General features: G+C 34.4%; 1 protein-coding gene across 1 annotated transcript in view; it reads right to left on the bottom strand.

Moving 5' to 3' along the window:
- Positions 1–15,592, bottom strand: part of LOC139152511 (atrial natriuretic peptide receptor 1-like) — a 47,207-nt gene that overhangs the window by 6,567 nt on the left and 25,048 nt on the right. Inside the window, exons 13-19 of the mRNA XM_070725696.1 lie at positions 10,513–10,617; positions 5,398–5,469; positions 4,607–4,808; positions 3,533–3,685; positions 2,675–2,849; positions 1,029–1,169; positions 125–248 (exon numbers count right to left, since the gene is read on the bottom strand). Coding sequence (XP_070581797.1) covers positions 125–248; positions 1,029–1,169; positions 2,675–2,849; positions 3,533–3,685; positions 4,607–4,808; positions 5,398–5,469; positions 10,513–10,617 — 972 coding nt within the window. The remainder of the gene's footprint in view (positions 1–124; positions 249–1,028; positions 1,170–2,674; positions 2,850–3,532; positions 3,686–4,606; positions 4,809–5,397; positions 5,470–10,512; positions 10,618–15,592) is intronic.

Raw genomic sequence — 15,592 nt, 5'->3', positions numbered from 1 at the left:
ATGTAGCAGTTTTGGCACTTTTGTGAACAGAAAAACCTGATCTCCGGTATAGGGCGATAGGACATTGTAAAAACATTCTGTTTTCAATAAAAAAAAAACGAATGAAAAGATAAAATGCAAATACCTGCATCGGAGAACTGTGGGAAGAAATCAGAGTAAACCCGACGATGTCGGAAAAGAAGATTGACACTTGATCGTAACTTTCCGGATGAACGGTTTTTCCCGCTTTTAATTGATCGGCAACACTCCTGATGCAAGACATAAAAGTGACAGAGTGAGTACGTACATACATACATACATACATACATACATACATACATACATGCATGCATGTATATTTATAGAAATATATATATATATATATACATACATACATACATACATACATACATACATACATACATACATACATACATACATACATACATACATACATCACATACATACATACATTACATTATATTACATTCATACATACACATACTGTCATACATACTGTCATACATCTCGTATAATCTGTGCACCACTTAGCGAACTGCGTGTTATGTCTTTTTTTCTTTCTAGGGTGTTAAATGACAGTCACATCATATTTTTCCAAGCAAATACTTAATCCTCAACTTTAAATTATTAGGTACATTGCACTTTATACAGAAAAAAATTGTATTATACTCATAAACATTTTAAGTCAAGCTGCTTTCCCTTCGTGCTCAGGATAAGCCGAAAAGACAACTGAGCATTTTGCTATCGATAGAAAAAAATAATCGTTGCAGCAATCCCATCAAAAATTGTTCTTTGCCTGGATAATGGCATATACTGATCACTAACAGTGGCAGGGTACCGTGGATCAACACGTTAACAAGCATCAACACGTACATAAATTACATTCGCGTGACAATTTAGCAACTGTTAATACAAATACAAAGGCTGCCGAACATAGTAAATCACGTGATTAGAATGATCATCCATCAATACTTGACGGATTTCAAGCATGTTAGGGACAGATAATCATGTACTTAGACTCTGCTCACGGGGGAAGCATCCGGTACAAGAGCATATCTGTCTTCTTCTTTTCTTCAACAAGTTCTTTTGTTCTGGCCTCGACAAGGTCTTCCAGATTATCGGCGTAACGTTCCATTTTCTGGAGAAGGTTGTCCAGTACGTTCGGTTTTCTGAAAGGAATAAGCAGATTGATATCCCTATACAAAGCCGGGAGAACTCACTCCGATAGGTTGGCCTTCAACCTTAGATGTAGCCAGTGACCTGACCATCACGGCAGAAATCGTTCAGTGCAGGTTTTGAAACTCTCTGAATGTCACTGAAGCCATTTCCGCTCGACAGCTCTTGATGACTAAGTGTTGGAGCCCATCGGCATAGACAGCAGAACGCCTCCCTACTGTCTATGTTGTAGGGAAAATTAACCGTTCATCGTCGTATCTACGAACATCGAAAATCGTGTTTTTTCCCTTAGATTTAACCAAAACCATTAAGGACCAAAGTCGATTCAAATGCGAACAAACTAGAAACATTTAATTCCTCTGGTCTTGAAATTTTGACTCTTAATTCTTCTCTTGATTATGAAGAGACTGATCTAAAGTTTCCCTGAGCTGAGTGTGACAATTTTAATTTTCCACAAAACATGACTGAGGAAATTGAGGTACAGGACTTCAAATCTGTCATACGGCGGTAGTGGTAACCAATAAGAATGTTTTTCATATTCTCCAAACTTTCACAAATGACTCCCGTCAAGAAACTTTGAAAACAACATTTGAAACGTCGTATCAGCGCACTAAATATTAAGATAAATGACTAAGTTTTTGGTGATAAAGGACCTGCGAAAAATGCCCACTCGGAGGTTTTGTTGCAAGCTTTTGATAAATATATCATTGCCCATCTTTATTGCTTGGCCAGGAACACTCTTGGGCGATGAATCTCATTTTTTCGCAACATTTAAATCTAGTAAGTTTAGAGGTAATTATAATTTGTCAATCCTAATAAACTCTTTGCGTCTTCGGAGGCTAGAATTTTGTCATAGAACAATATCTGCGCTCAATAACATAGAGCACAAGAGTGCATTTGTAGGCGATAAATGGCAAAAAGTATATAAGAGGGAGCGCCACTAGTTATACATTCTTGGTCTACTCAATGCTATGCGCAGTTATAAAGAAAACGACGATATTTTAACGGCAACCTTAATGTTGTATGTAATGTTGTAGGAGACATTCGTCAATAACAGACCAGGCATATCCGACTTTAAATTTGATGCAATCGCTTTTTCTCTCTACTATAAGTCTGTTAAGCGGGACATTAACATCTCTATCATAACATCGACACACTGATACAGGCAGAATATTTGTATCAAGTTCCATGACACGAACAGGGCTTGGAGAAATTAGCTCCTCGGTGAAATGCGTTTGTTACACAAAGTAACTGCGTTAAATCCGTCTTTGCACCAAAGCTTCTGCCCATAAACGAAAGTTAACAAATCAAAAAAGTTTCAGAAATGTTTCTATACGTCTAAGAGTGATATGTGAACTGAAAGAGATCAACGAAATTACTATTAAAATCATGTATCGTGTGTGTGCCCAAAACAAGTCTATTGCAGTAATAGTCTATTTGTCTTGCAGTTGTACAGATTACATATTTAGCATTTACCAATGCTTGCATCTGAACTTACTTGCCGTTATTTAATTCCAAGAGTCTGCGTCGAATGGCGTCACAAGATGGCCGAAGATCAGGAGTCTCGGTCAAGCAATTATGGATCATGCTCGACATCTCCGGTTCACACAGCATCGGTGATATGTCTGGCCGGAAGGGTGGCGTCTCACCGCTCCTGACCCGATTCACGATGTCTACAAGGAAAGGAATACGTGAAATGATTCTGTGATATACCACAGTATTTTAACCGGCAATAGATTGGGTGCGTTTATATATAAGTTACTGTAATTGTTATATATCAGATTGGGACACATAGATGTGAGTTTAGATTCATTCGACAAAATTCTCAATATTGATTTGTTGTTGCTACAGGTTTCGTTACTGTTCAATTCACAAGACCAATAACATCATAGTTTTCCTTCTAAAACGTAACAACATAATAGACGCCTGACCGTTATCTTCTTCATTAATGTACTTTTTATAACATGTTTCCTCCCTCCCATCTGCCTACCTCTTTCCCCTCTCTCCCAAGACACCCTGCCTACCTCCCCCCTCCCTCTCTCTCTCTCTCTCTCTCTCTCTCTCTCTCTCTCTCTCTCTCTCTCTCTCTCTCTCTCTCTCTCTCTCTCTCTCTCTCTGTAGCATTACATGCCTTCCAGAAATAGAGTGAAATTTTTGATGATAACTGCAACGTTCACATATTCGCAAGAACACGGTTGTAGTCCAGTTCTGATTGCATGCATATGACCTTATTGAAAGCACAACTGATCTTATTTTAAGCTATCTCACGGGAACCGCCAGAAGGAATAAAGTGTAGAGTCACCGGAGTTGAAATTGAATCGGTGTGGTCATACACAGTTCATTTTGCTTTGCTCACCTTTTGCAAACATATGTTTCTCTGTTGGAAAAACGCCTCTCCTCTGTGTAATTTCCTGTAAAATCATACCAAAGCTGTAGATGTCCCCCGCTTTGGTACCGTTGTATGGTCTGTTTACATCACGTAGCAGTTCAGGCGCTGTCCATAGCAGTTCTGTAATAAAATAAAATCAGAGGAAATTGCCAAGAGTGTTGCTTTTGCATCCGGAAATTTAATTTTTAGAATCTTATCTTCTGATTAATACAAAACCACAATGAAAAAGTCTCTGTCATAAAGTTTCACAATTTGTGTAATGAGATATATCCTTTTCACTTTTGCTTAAGTTTCAGTTACGATCGACGTAGTATTTCTCTCAATGTTAGCCATCACATAAACCATATGTTTCACTATCTTTACACTTTCAGATATATATATATATATATATATATATATATATATATATATATATATATATATATATATATATATATATATATATATATATATATATATATATATATATATATATACCAAACTTGTTTGTATCTTCTCAGAGGGGTAAAGTGCTCGATGCAGGGATGCAGAGCAATATTAAAATAAATATGAGAACACATCAAGTATGTTTGGTACCTATTACTCGAGTTTCACGCATACACGCGATCTACCTATCTGACGATCGCGTGTATGCGTGAAACTCGAGTAATAGGTACCAAACATACTTGATGTGTTCTCATATTTATTGTATATATATATATATATATATATATATATATATATATATATATATATATATATATATATATATATATATATATATTCGTATTTTATGTCCTTCTTGTGACGTCTTATGCTAATTGTTTCCCTTATCACAACATATCTTTGTACCAAGTCATCTAAAGCTTCAAACTGACACAGTTTATTTAGCACACATTTCATTACTTATGACAAGTGTCTGTAGTTTGTAGAATTTCTGTGAACGTATGTTTAATGTGACTTTGTCCTGAAACAAAATTCAAATATCAAAACAGCCGTAGGGAAAATAAAATATGGAAACGAAATAAAGCATAATGAGTTAACAAGTTGTGGAAAACTTACTGCGCCAGGAGTTCTGAAGCTCATCACTAATAGCCGCATTTGATCCATGTTCGTGTTCCGGGATACCTTGACTTTGCTTGGAGCGTAGCTTTCCACAACCGAAGTCGGTTAGCTTCAAAACCCACTTTTTGTCCACCACACAGTTCGTTGATTTAAGGTTACCATGGGAACCAAAGACCGACTTTTGTATGAAGTGTATGCCCTATATAAATGATAAAGTATGATGACGTCGAGCTTTACTTTTTCATGATTTCTGTCAAGCGATTCTAGTTATTTTTTCATGTTCGACAGATCAAATGTCTGTAATTTTTCTCAGCAAACAACAGAAGCCATCGGAAGTACACCTCACAAATTAATCAAATTATCACGCGGACGTATTTCGAGATATTGTAGTTACAGATCTACAGCTAATATTTTCCAAAGCCATGTTACAGAAAATATGGTCTGATTGAAGAAAACCCACAACTGTTAAAGTTTACGAGGTCAATTATTATTTTGTATTTCGTTGTTTTGAACGAGGTTAAATGTTTTTGCATTATAACCTGAGAATCTTCACCAAAAGGTACCCAATAGGCTTCGAATTAGTACTTGAAAATATTGGTGCATGTAGTATGTATGTATGTATGTATGTATGTATGTATGTATGTATGTATGTATGTATGTATGTATGTATGTATGTATGTATGTATGTATCTATGTATGTATGTATGTATCTATGTATGTATGTATCTATGTATGTATCTATGAATCCATGTATCTGTTTATCTATGTATCAATCCCTGTTTGTTTACCTCGATAAGATCAGAGATGAAGGATATTTTGAACATCCAGTCTAACTTGATGTCTTCATTTTCAAGAATGTCCTGCAACTCGGAAAAAGCGAAATCATTACATCATTGCTTCGCATTGGTGTACGATTGACGTCATGCATTCCACCACAGAAGGAATGCATTGCATTAGGCTGTTTGCAATTAATGATCGATAATATCAAGATAATTTCCCAATTTTAGACAGAGCCTTGAGCCTTTTATATTTTTCCGATTTTGGAATTTTGTATCTATCTAGAGTATTAGAACGTCTTTCAGAGCGGCAGTAATACTCTGTCTCTGAATGTTTGAATATAGTATAAAGGAAATAAATGCATAGCAACTATTTATCTGTACATTCGGCGATGAAATAATAGTTGCAATATCACACCTATTTACTTCTTTGAGGTTATCGGGGTGGTTCTTTTAAAGATATACTCTACATGCATGGGCACTGAGTGTACCAATTACACACAGACTCATTTCAGTTTGCAGGTAGCGTGAGAATGGCACTTTTAGTATATTGATTGGCTCGCTAACAGGCTTAGGCATGCTCAGGGTGATATAATTACCGTTACAGCTAGTTTTCAATCGGATTCGAATCACAACATACGGCATCCAGTCGCCTAGGCAACAGACAGAGCCGCTCGGCCAAACCCCCACTCTCAAAAAAGAGTGGTTCAATAACCGGGCTAAGTTGTTACATTTTTCTGACTACGACAGCTCCACACGTTGTAGAATTGCAATTTTACACATCACATGTCTTGTCAACTTAGTATTTTTGGTACCTTCTGTACAATGACAAAGATAGTGATGTATTAATATAGAATTACATCTTGGCAATATTTCCATGGTGTCGGATAGACGATAGCTGGATTTTATCGACAATGCAACACAGAGTTTCAAAATAATGGAGTTATCAACTCGTAAGCCTCCGAATGAAAAATACAGCCTTTCTTAAAATTCCCCTCACAGGTACAATAAATAAAAAACACTAAATTTGCAGTTGCAAAAGAACACCTCATTTTAAATCTCTTCAAATTCGTTCTAAGTGGCTATTAAACGTGCCACTTCTTTGTACTTTATAACTTACAAGGGCTTACTATCATTGAGAAACTATTTTGTAGCGGATATAAAACGATACCATTTAATGGGAAATTAATAGTTTCGAACATATCTCATCTAGTTGGTGTCAGATACTACATGTGATTGGATCTGATGTTGTATCTTAAGTTACTAAAGCGCTTATCTTGTAAGACGGAATAAAATCTTCACCAAGGATATGCACAATAAAAGCAAGTCCACCACTGTAGAGTACCAAGTAATAATTTAAAGGCTTTGGATGGGGGAGGGGGGGTAAATGGTTAGTATTACTCCTATCGCTTCAGAACAAGGGGGTCGGTTTCAAGGTAGAATAGGACGTGATTAATATCTTCATGGAATTCTGCCGCTTTGAATATGGGATGTGTAGGCCAGAAGGAAAATACTGTTCCTTGGACTCTGGGTAAACTTTCATCCGATTTTTTTAGGACCAGCAAAATCTGCCACAAGTTGCATTGTTTATCTATCTATCTATCTATCTATCTATCTATCTATCTATCTATCTATCTATCTATCTATCTATCTATCTATCTATCGATCTATCTATCTATCTATCTATCTATCTATCTATCTATCTATCTATCTATCTATCTATCTATCTATCTATTCACAGATACACCTACCAGTAGGTCTAGTAAACACTGTTAAACGTTATTTTAACACTAAATGACTCAGCTAAAACTAAATGAGCGAAACCCATAATACGCGAGCGGGTGTCAAGTATATATTTGCCGCAATTTCAAAAACAAATTTACAAATTGGCTGAAGTAGAAGTGGCGATTTCGAGGAACTTGGCTTTGATATATTTGTAAGACTGGAGTTTTCTTTTGATGACGATGTGCGACTTTGTTCGAGTCGGGCTCTTTTTTCGCAGGTATAGTGTAGTATATGACTGGAGGAGTATGAAGTAACAAACAAACGCGATAGACCTCCATACAGTAGAGGCCTTTTGAAATTACCCTGCTTGATTAGAGACCAAAATAGAATGACGTACTGGTACTGATGGAGAAAACCTGAATCTCTGTGTCGACCGTCCTTCATAAAAGTATATGGTCATTAATTATGAGCAAAATGCAAAATTCTATGCCTATGCAAAGAATCATAAAATAATAGAAATAAACGAACGATTAAATAAATACATGGATAACTTTTGTAAGGCCTTTTTCTTTTTTAGACTAATCTATCGACAAATTTATCTAATTTAGATATCAATGCAAACAAAAACAAAACAAAAAAGGACTACAACACCAGTCCGTAACCCTTTATCACTTACACAATCGAAATTAAAACGATTTCGAACATGGTAATCGAAAACAATCCCCAAATATGCAGTCATATGAATCAAATCATTCCACATACTTTGCCTGCAGCTGAAGCACGAACGGAAATTGTAATTTACCGCCATTTGCACGTGATCTCAGAATTGCTTGCGATGAGAACACATGGTGTGACGTAGACGTGAGACGCGGTCAATGAACCCATGATGTCGACAAACTTTATTTTTAAAGCAATAACTTCAAGGTTGTGTATATAATATACACTTGAATAAAACTATTCATATATATATATATATATATATATATATATATATATATATATATATATATATATATATCGAACTATTTTGACGGATAATGCTCAGCGGAAATATACGCGCACTCCTGTTTAAGCATTTGACAGTCTGATGGCGCTGCACATGGAGACATGCTCCATCGATCTAAATATATTTTTTCAGAAATGCTAGACGAATTAAGGGAGGTGTAAAAGTTAGATCGCATGCAATCATCAAATAATAATTGAAAGATACTCAGAGTTGTTTGTTTGTTTGTTTGTTTGTTTGTTTGTTTATAAGGCTTTTTTAGAGGCATCCTTTGACTGTCAGAGATCATTTGAAAAACATAAGTTACGACTGCTATCCACAGAATGCTGAGCTCTAACTTTCTAAATAGCTTTAAAGCTATTCTCAGGACGGCTGCGACACAAAAACGGAATCTCTTTCTACTATTTTATGTAAGTAATATTTTACTCGTGGACACGACAATTGTTACCATAATCTTACGCTTTTAAGTGTAATCATGATCTGATTCACTGCTGTATCTCACTTCCTGTATCACGCCGTACAACCATTCAAAAGCTACTGATTTAAAATAAAACTCGTGTATATTTACATCAACTGACACACAAATAACGAGATATTTTGCTAGAATAAGCACTTCATGTAGACACCTCCTATGTATATCGTCACGTTCACAAAATGCCTCCCCTTAGGGAGTACTGAACTGAAAGGTGTGCCGACTGACACTCGCGATGTGTTCTGCTGCAGGAGTAAGTAAATACTTTAAGACGATATTGTTCAGTGCAAAATATACGCGCACTCCTGTTTAAGCATTTGACAGTCTGATGGCGCTGCACATGGAGACATGCTCCATCGATCTAAATATATTTTTTCAGAAATGCTAGACGAATTAAGGGAGGTGTAAAAGTTAGATCGCATGCAATCATCAAATAATAATTGAAAGATACTCAGAGTTGTTTGTTTGTTTGTTTGTTTGTTTGTTTGTTTATAAGGCTTTTTTAGAGGCATCCTTTGACTGTCAGAGATCATTTGAAAAACATAAGTTACGACTGCTATCCACAGAATGCTGAGCTCTAACTTTCTAAATAGCTTTAAAGCTATTCTAAGGACGGCTGCGACAGAAAAAACGGAATCTCTTTCTACTATTTTATGTAAGTAATATTTTACTCGTGGACACGACAATTGTTACCATAATCCTACGCTTTTAAGTGTAATCATGATCTGATTCACTGCTGTATCTCACTTCCTGTATCACGCCGTACAACCATTCAAAAGCTACTGATTTAAAAATAAAACTCGTGTATATTTACATCAACTGACACACAAATAACGAGATATTTTGCTAGAATAAGCACTTCATGCAGACAACTCCTATGTATATCGTCACGTTCACAAAGTGCCTCTCCTCGGGGGGTACTGAACAGAAAGGTGTGCCGACTGACACTCGCGACGTGTTCTGCTGCAGAAGTAAGTAAATACTTTAAGACGACATTCAAAAGGTTCCTTCAAGATCTTTGGCATTTTTTCGCTATGGATTTTGAGAAAACACGATGATAAGCGGACGACAATTGTCAAAAGAGATATCACACAATGAGCTTTCAGTCGCTCCTTTGCCGTCTTCCGTTCGTTTTTCAAAGCTCTCAGAATTTAGTCTTTTATATGCATTTTTGGTTTGTATGGTTAGCGAATCTTCATTGAAATCTGTCACCATATAACTAGATCTTTGACAAAAAATGCTGCGAATAAAACATGAGTGGATTATGTTATGTTAGTTTCTTGCCACGATTCAGTTTTTTCCTCTGTTTAATGCGACAACGTGATTGTGCTTAAGTTGTACTTCCAGCTTAAAAAAAAATATTGTTGATGATGATGATGATGATGATGATGATGATGATGATGATGATGATGATGATGATGATGATGATGATGATGATAATGATGATGATGATGATGATGATGATGATGATGATGATAATGATAATGATGGTGGTGGTTGCAGTGGTGATGAAGTGAGTTTCAAATCATTTCATGTAGGAAAATGAGATATAATCTTTGATGGAGTACGACAGGAAATATGATCGCATTGTTGATAGAACCAGTAAAATTGATACTCTAAATAGCATCACGTGATTGTATCATGAACACCTTCAATTGCCATTTTTACAATTATGTGAAATGCCAGTGTCAATTTCCACCATAAACACGATTGGAACTAATTTGGGATAATTGGATGGTAAATAATGTTAGTTTAATCTGCAAATGTAAGCTCATCTGCTTTTCTTCTTACGTTATACACTTGTTTTTATGAATAGTTTGTAATATCGCACGTTCAGCTTTATGGCACCTAACACTTTTGAGAAATTTGAAAAAGATGAAGATCCAATTATCCCAAATTAGTTCCAATCGTGTTCATATCTACTCACTTCGAGGCTACCCTTCGGACAGTAAGCTGTCAACAAGAAATTGTTTGACTGTTCGAAACACGCGCCGTAGAATTTGTTGACGTTTTCGTGATTCATATTCCGTATCTAAGGAAAAGAAACACACCAATAAAATGTCATTATGAAAGGTTTTGCATAAACACTTTTAGTCCAGTCAATCTAAGCCAAAAAAGGGGTAAACCTAGGACTAATTGCAACAGAAATTATTTCTTCACCATGCATTTTGGAAAGGTCCTAGAAATGACATACTAAAAGTATAATAAAATCTAAGGGGTGCAACAGTGCCTAATTTGCATAAATGTAAAGGGGGCTCATGGGTATAAAATGTCGCTTATAGACGGTTTCTACTTAAAATATGTGGCTAAACATGCTTTTGATTAGGGTTTTTTGGCTTATTTGCCTCCTTTTTGGTCTAGGCAATGTTGTTGAAAATATTTTGTCGTCATACAAATATTCCTCATTTGCATAAATCCAATATGGCCGCCACAACACTTCACTTTTCTTAGTTTTTCTCGAATTAAACTATATATTTTTAAGCTACTACTGACAGCAATAGAATAATTTTTTCACATTGTATTTTAAACAAGTCCTAGAATAACATACTAAAAGCCTAGTACAATCTAGAATTGTAAACAGTGCCTAATTTGCATAGATGTAAAAAGATTATGGGTACAAACTAAGTGCTGATAGAATGTTTCTGCTAAAAATAATTGGCTAAACATGATATGTTATGCACGTTTTTGGCTTATTTGCCTTGTTTTTGGTTAGGTAATGTTGATGGAAATATCTAGTCTTCATAGAAATATTCCTAATTTGCATAAATCTAATATGGCCGCCACAACCTTCACTTTTCTTTGTATTTTTCCCAATTAATAACTATTTTTATGCTACTTCTGACAGCAATAGAATTATTTATCCACTGTGTATTTCAGAGAAGCCCTACAATGACAAACTAAAAGCCTCGTACAATCTAAAAATGTAAACAATGCCTAATTTGCATATATGTAAAAAGATTATGGTTCCAAACTAGGTGCTGATAGAATGTTGCTACTAAAAATATTTGGCTAAACATGATATATGCGGGTTTGGGCTTATTTGCATTGTTTTTGGTTCAGCAATGTTGATTAAAATATTTGTCGTCATAGAAATATTCCTTATTTGCATAAATCCAATATGGCCGACACAACACTTCGTTTTTCTTTGTATGTCCTTAATTAATAACTATACAAGCTACTTCTGACTGCAATAGAATTAAATTTTCTTTGTGTACTTTAGAGAGGTCCTAGAATGACATACTAAAAGGCCAATACAATCTAAGATTTATAACATTACCTTATTTGTATAGATATAAACGGAATATGGGAGCAATACATTCACTGATAAAAGAAATATGCATATTGAATTGAGAAAAATGCGACATTATGTTCAAGTAATGTATGCATTTATCTTAATTTTTGTCCAGGCAATATTTTTGAATACATTTTATCGCCCGAGAAATATTCCTAATTTGCCTAAATCAAGTATGGCTACCACTGTATTTCACTTAAAAATTATATTTAATCTATACAACAAGTAGTTTTTGTTTCCACTCTGTATTGAATGTATAGAATGACAAACAAAATGACTGTTAAGTGGGGAGACAGTGCATAATTTGAATAAATATTAAACTTAGAAAAGGGAACAAAATCGTTGCTGTTAATAGATTTCTTAAAAATATATTCAGCAAATTGATATTTAATTCAAGCAATTTTATTATTTAATGTACTTTTTGTGTTTCTAGGCAATGCATAAAATCATTTAAGATTCCTCATTTTACATAACTGCAATGTGCCCCTCCTACCACTTTACTTTTCCCTTTTTGACCTAAAGTAAATGACTATATATAATGTTAAAAAACAACGGAGATCATTAGAACTAAATTTTAGTAGGGTCATGGAAGTTACATATCGCAAGTTTAAAGGCCTGTGTTGGCACCAGATTTTCTCATCAGAAAATTACCCACAAGATTACAATTTCAATGGAAAACAAAAGGCTCTTACACCTCAATCATTCTCTTACAGACTAGAACGAAGGCGATCCCAGGGGTCGCAAAAAGTGCATTTAATGAAGTTGTGCATAAGACAGCTAATTTATCCAAATGCTAAATGGGTCATAGATGCTATACAAACCTGGTGCTGATAATCTATTTACGGAAGTGATTTAAGAGATAAGCTGACATTGTAATGACTACGTAACATCATTTTCTTGTTTTTAGTTCAGGGAATGTTTTCAAATATATCTTACAGCGATAAAAAAATTCTTATTTGCATTTGTCCAATAAGTCAACCATGTCACTTCCTTTTTCTAATTGGAACATGAATTATTTCTTCACCTTAAATACCAAGGTCCAAGAATGGTATATTCAAAGCCTAATACAATCTACATTGTGCAAAGGACTAATTTTAAAAGATTTTATAGGAAATGCCTACACTGTACTAAATGTAATAATTGAAACTTGAAAGGTTTTACAATATCATAAAGAGAGATTGGAAGTTTTCACTAACATTGCTAAATATATTTTACCTAATTTTGAGCGACTCCTCATGTGCATAAATCATATATGATGATCATTAAAATAATTTTCTTTAATTTTTCAAATTGACGTCAACTTATTTCAATTAATTATGTTATCCGTAAAATGAGAAGTTACATTAAGAGACTCTACTTGTTTAAGTTATTTAATAATATAAATTCTTCCTATCGAAAGATGTCTATTTCATAACTTGAATGAACATTTTGCTCAGTACAAAGAAATTGACATGGTTATTTATTTCTGTGTATTTTAACTCATTTAATGATTATATACTAATAGGGCCTACAGAATGAAAAGCCCTGTAAAAATAAACAATGATTGATTCGTATAGTTCGTTTCAATTATCTAGAGAATTTGCATAATGTCAATAACATTGGGAACTTACTGGAAGATTTAGATTTTCTTAATGCATACCAAAATGCTTGGCCAAATAACCAACACTTTGTACTAAGGGAGGCTGAAGAAAATTTGTGTTTCAGCTCTATTTTCTTTTATTTTCACCCTTACCCGTATTACTAATATAGATTAAGTGTGGATAAAATGTAATTAAAGACCAGGTTGTGTGGTCACTGGTAAATCAGATATACTTTTGACTGTGTGCAACTTGCCTGTTCATGCCACATACAGAAATTTATGATAATAATGATAAATAAATTATAATGATCATGATGATATAGAGGTACAATTGTTATACTATACTGCCAATTATCATGAAATATGGATTAGGAAAGCTGTTCCTTTATCAGCTGAAATACATTACAATCGTCAAAGGACACTGCATTTCTCAAAATTTTGAAATTTCTTGAAGACAACAATTGAAAATTAATATAAAGTCATATAGTGGACTGAAGAGAGAGATTTCCTGTTAAATCTTACCGTACACAGTCATAGCATTTGAGGAAAAACTGAAAAAAATCTGTTGACTGAATCATGATAATCTAAATCACTGGTAAAAGCAAATCTAGATACTTTTCATAATGTTACATGGTCTAGCTGCTCTTTCAAATTTTCATGACCGTGAAACAAGAAAACCAAGATGTGAAGGGATTTGCATCACAGAAGCTGCCGTTAACGAGTTTGTCAATTAGGATACCAAATTTTGACATCAAATTATCATAAAATTGGTTATCCTGTATTTTGAACCTTATGGAAGTCTCACCTCAGATTGGCCAGATTCTCAATTCCTTGAGTGATCGATCTTATTGGTAATAATACAAAAGTTTAATAATCTGCAAATGGGAAGTCCATTACATAACAGCCCAATGAGTGATACTTGCACATCTAAGATCTGATATGATACGCAGTACAATTATATCATCCTATGCTTCACATTTTTTCATTGAGTTATCCTTCCCATACTTATGGGTTCTACAATGAACTGCAGCAGCATGAATAACCCCAACAGAAAGCAAAATCTAGACTTTCTGTTGTCAATGAAAGGATTCTGGCTGTAAACAAATGAACCACCTAGAGGAAGATGTAAACAGAGAGGAAGAGGAAGAAATTTTGATATGATAATGACCATCATAATAATTGTCATCACCATACCATCATGGTGATTCAAATGATGTTCGTATTTATACTAATGATAGTTTAATAATTAGAAGGATGATTCACAGGCACAACTGTTAAGTGTGGTGATCCATTTATCAGTAACTGAATATTTCCATCGTCATTGAAGATAATGACCAAAAGCATAAAATATTCCTTCAAAAATTTTACTGCAATCGAACATGTTGTAGGAGAAAATGACTTAAAATGACAATTGATGTCAAAAACTTGAGCACGTCCAATGATTTTTTATGAATAACCTTATCGTCGTAAAAAAAGAAGAATATCCAAAGAAAGAATTCAGATTCCTTTTAGTTAAATAGTAATTCTCTGAAACTCTTCTCTTTTTCATTGCATTTCTGAATAACCAGAAAATGTCAATAGAAGCTATTGTAGGCTTATTGTATACAGAAGACCGTTTGTGTCAATTATGCAAATTAGCCATTTTGTATTAAAATATGCAAATAATGCATACAAATTAGGTCAACCTCTTTTGTTTTAGGTAATTCTTGCAAAACCTGAACAATTTCATAGAGAAAAAAAATGTTTAAATATGAACTTAAACATTCATTTTGTCTGAAATAGTGGAAAAACTGTGAATATATGCAAATTACTTAATTTGCATATTATTTATTGTTCAAGACATTTAGAAAATAACTTATTGAACCTTACTAAATTGTGTTGCAATGAAAAAAGTCACTTGAATTCAGTTTACATGCCCAAAATGTGAGTATAGCAGTCATTTTAAAGGCGATATATAGCTAATTTGAATATATGCAAATTAACCAATTTGCACCCCTTATATTTTTCTATACTTTTAATATGTCATTAGTGAGACCTTTCCAAAGGTCATGGTGAAGAAATAATTTCTGTTGCAATTAGTCCTAGGTTAAACCCTAAATTGACTGGACTACTTTTCATCGGCTGCTTTTTGTTGGC

Source organism: Ptychodera flava, chromosome 16 (genome assembly GCF_041260155.1).
Source record: "Ptychodera flava strain L36383 chromosome 16, AS_Pfla_20210202, whole genome shotgun sequence".
In the NCBI taxonomy this organism is placed as follows: domain Eukaryota; kingdom Metazoa; phylum Hemichordata; class Enteropneusta; family Ptychoderidae; genus Ptychodera; species Ptychodera flava.
The sequence above is the reverse complement of the archived record's forward strand: the minus strand, read 5'-3'. Positions and strand labels throughout refer to the sequence as shown.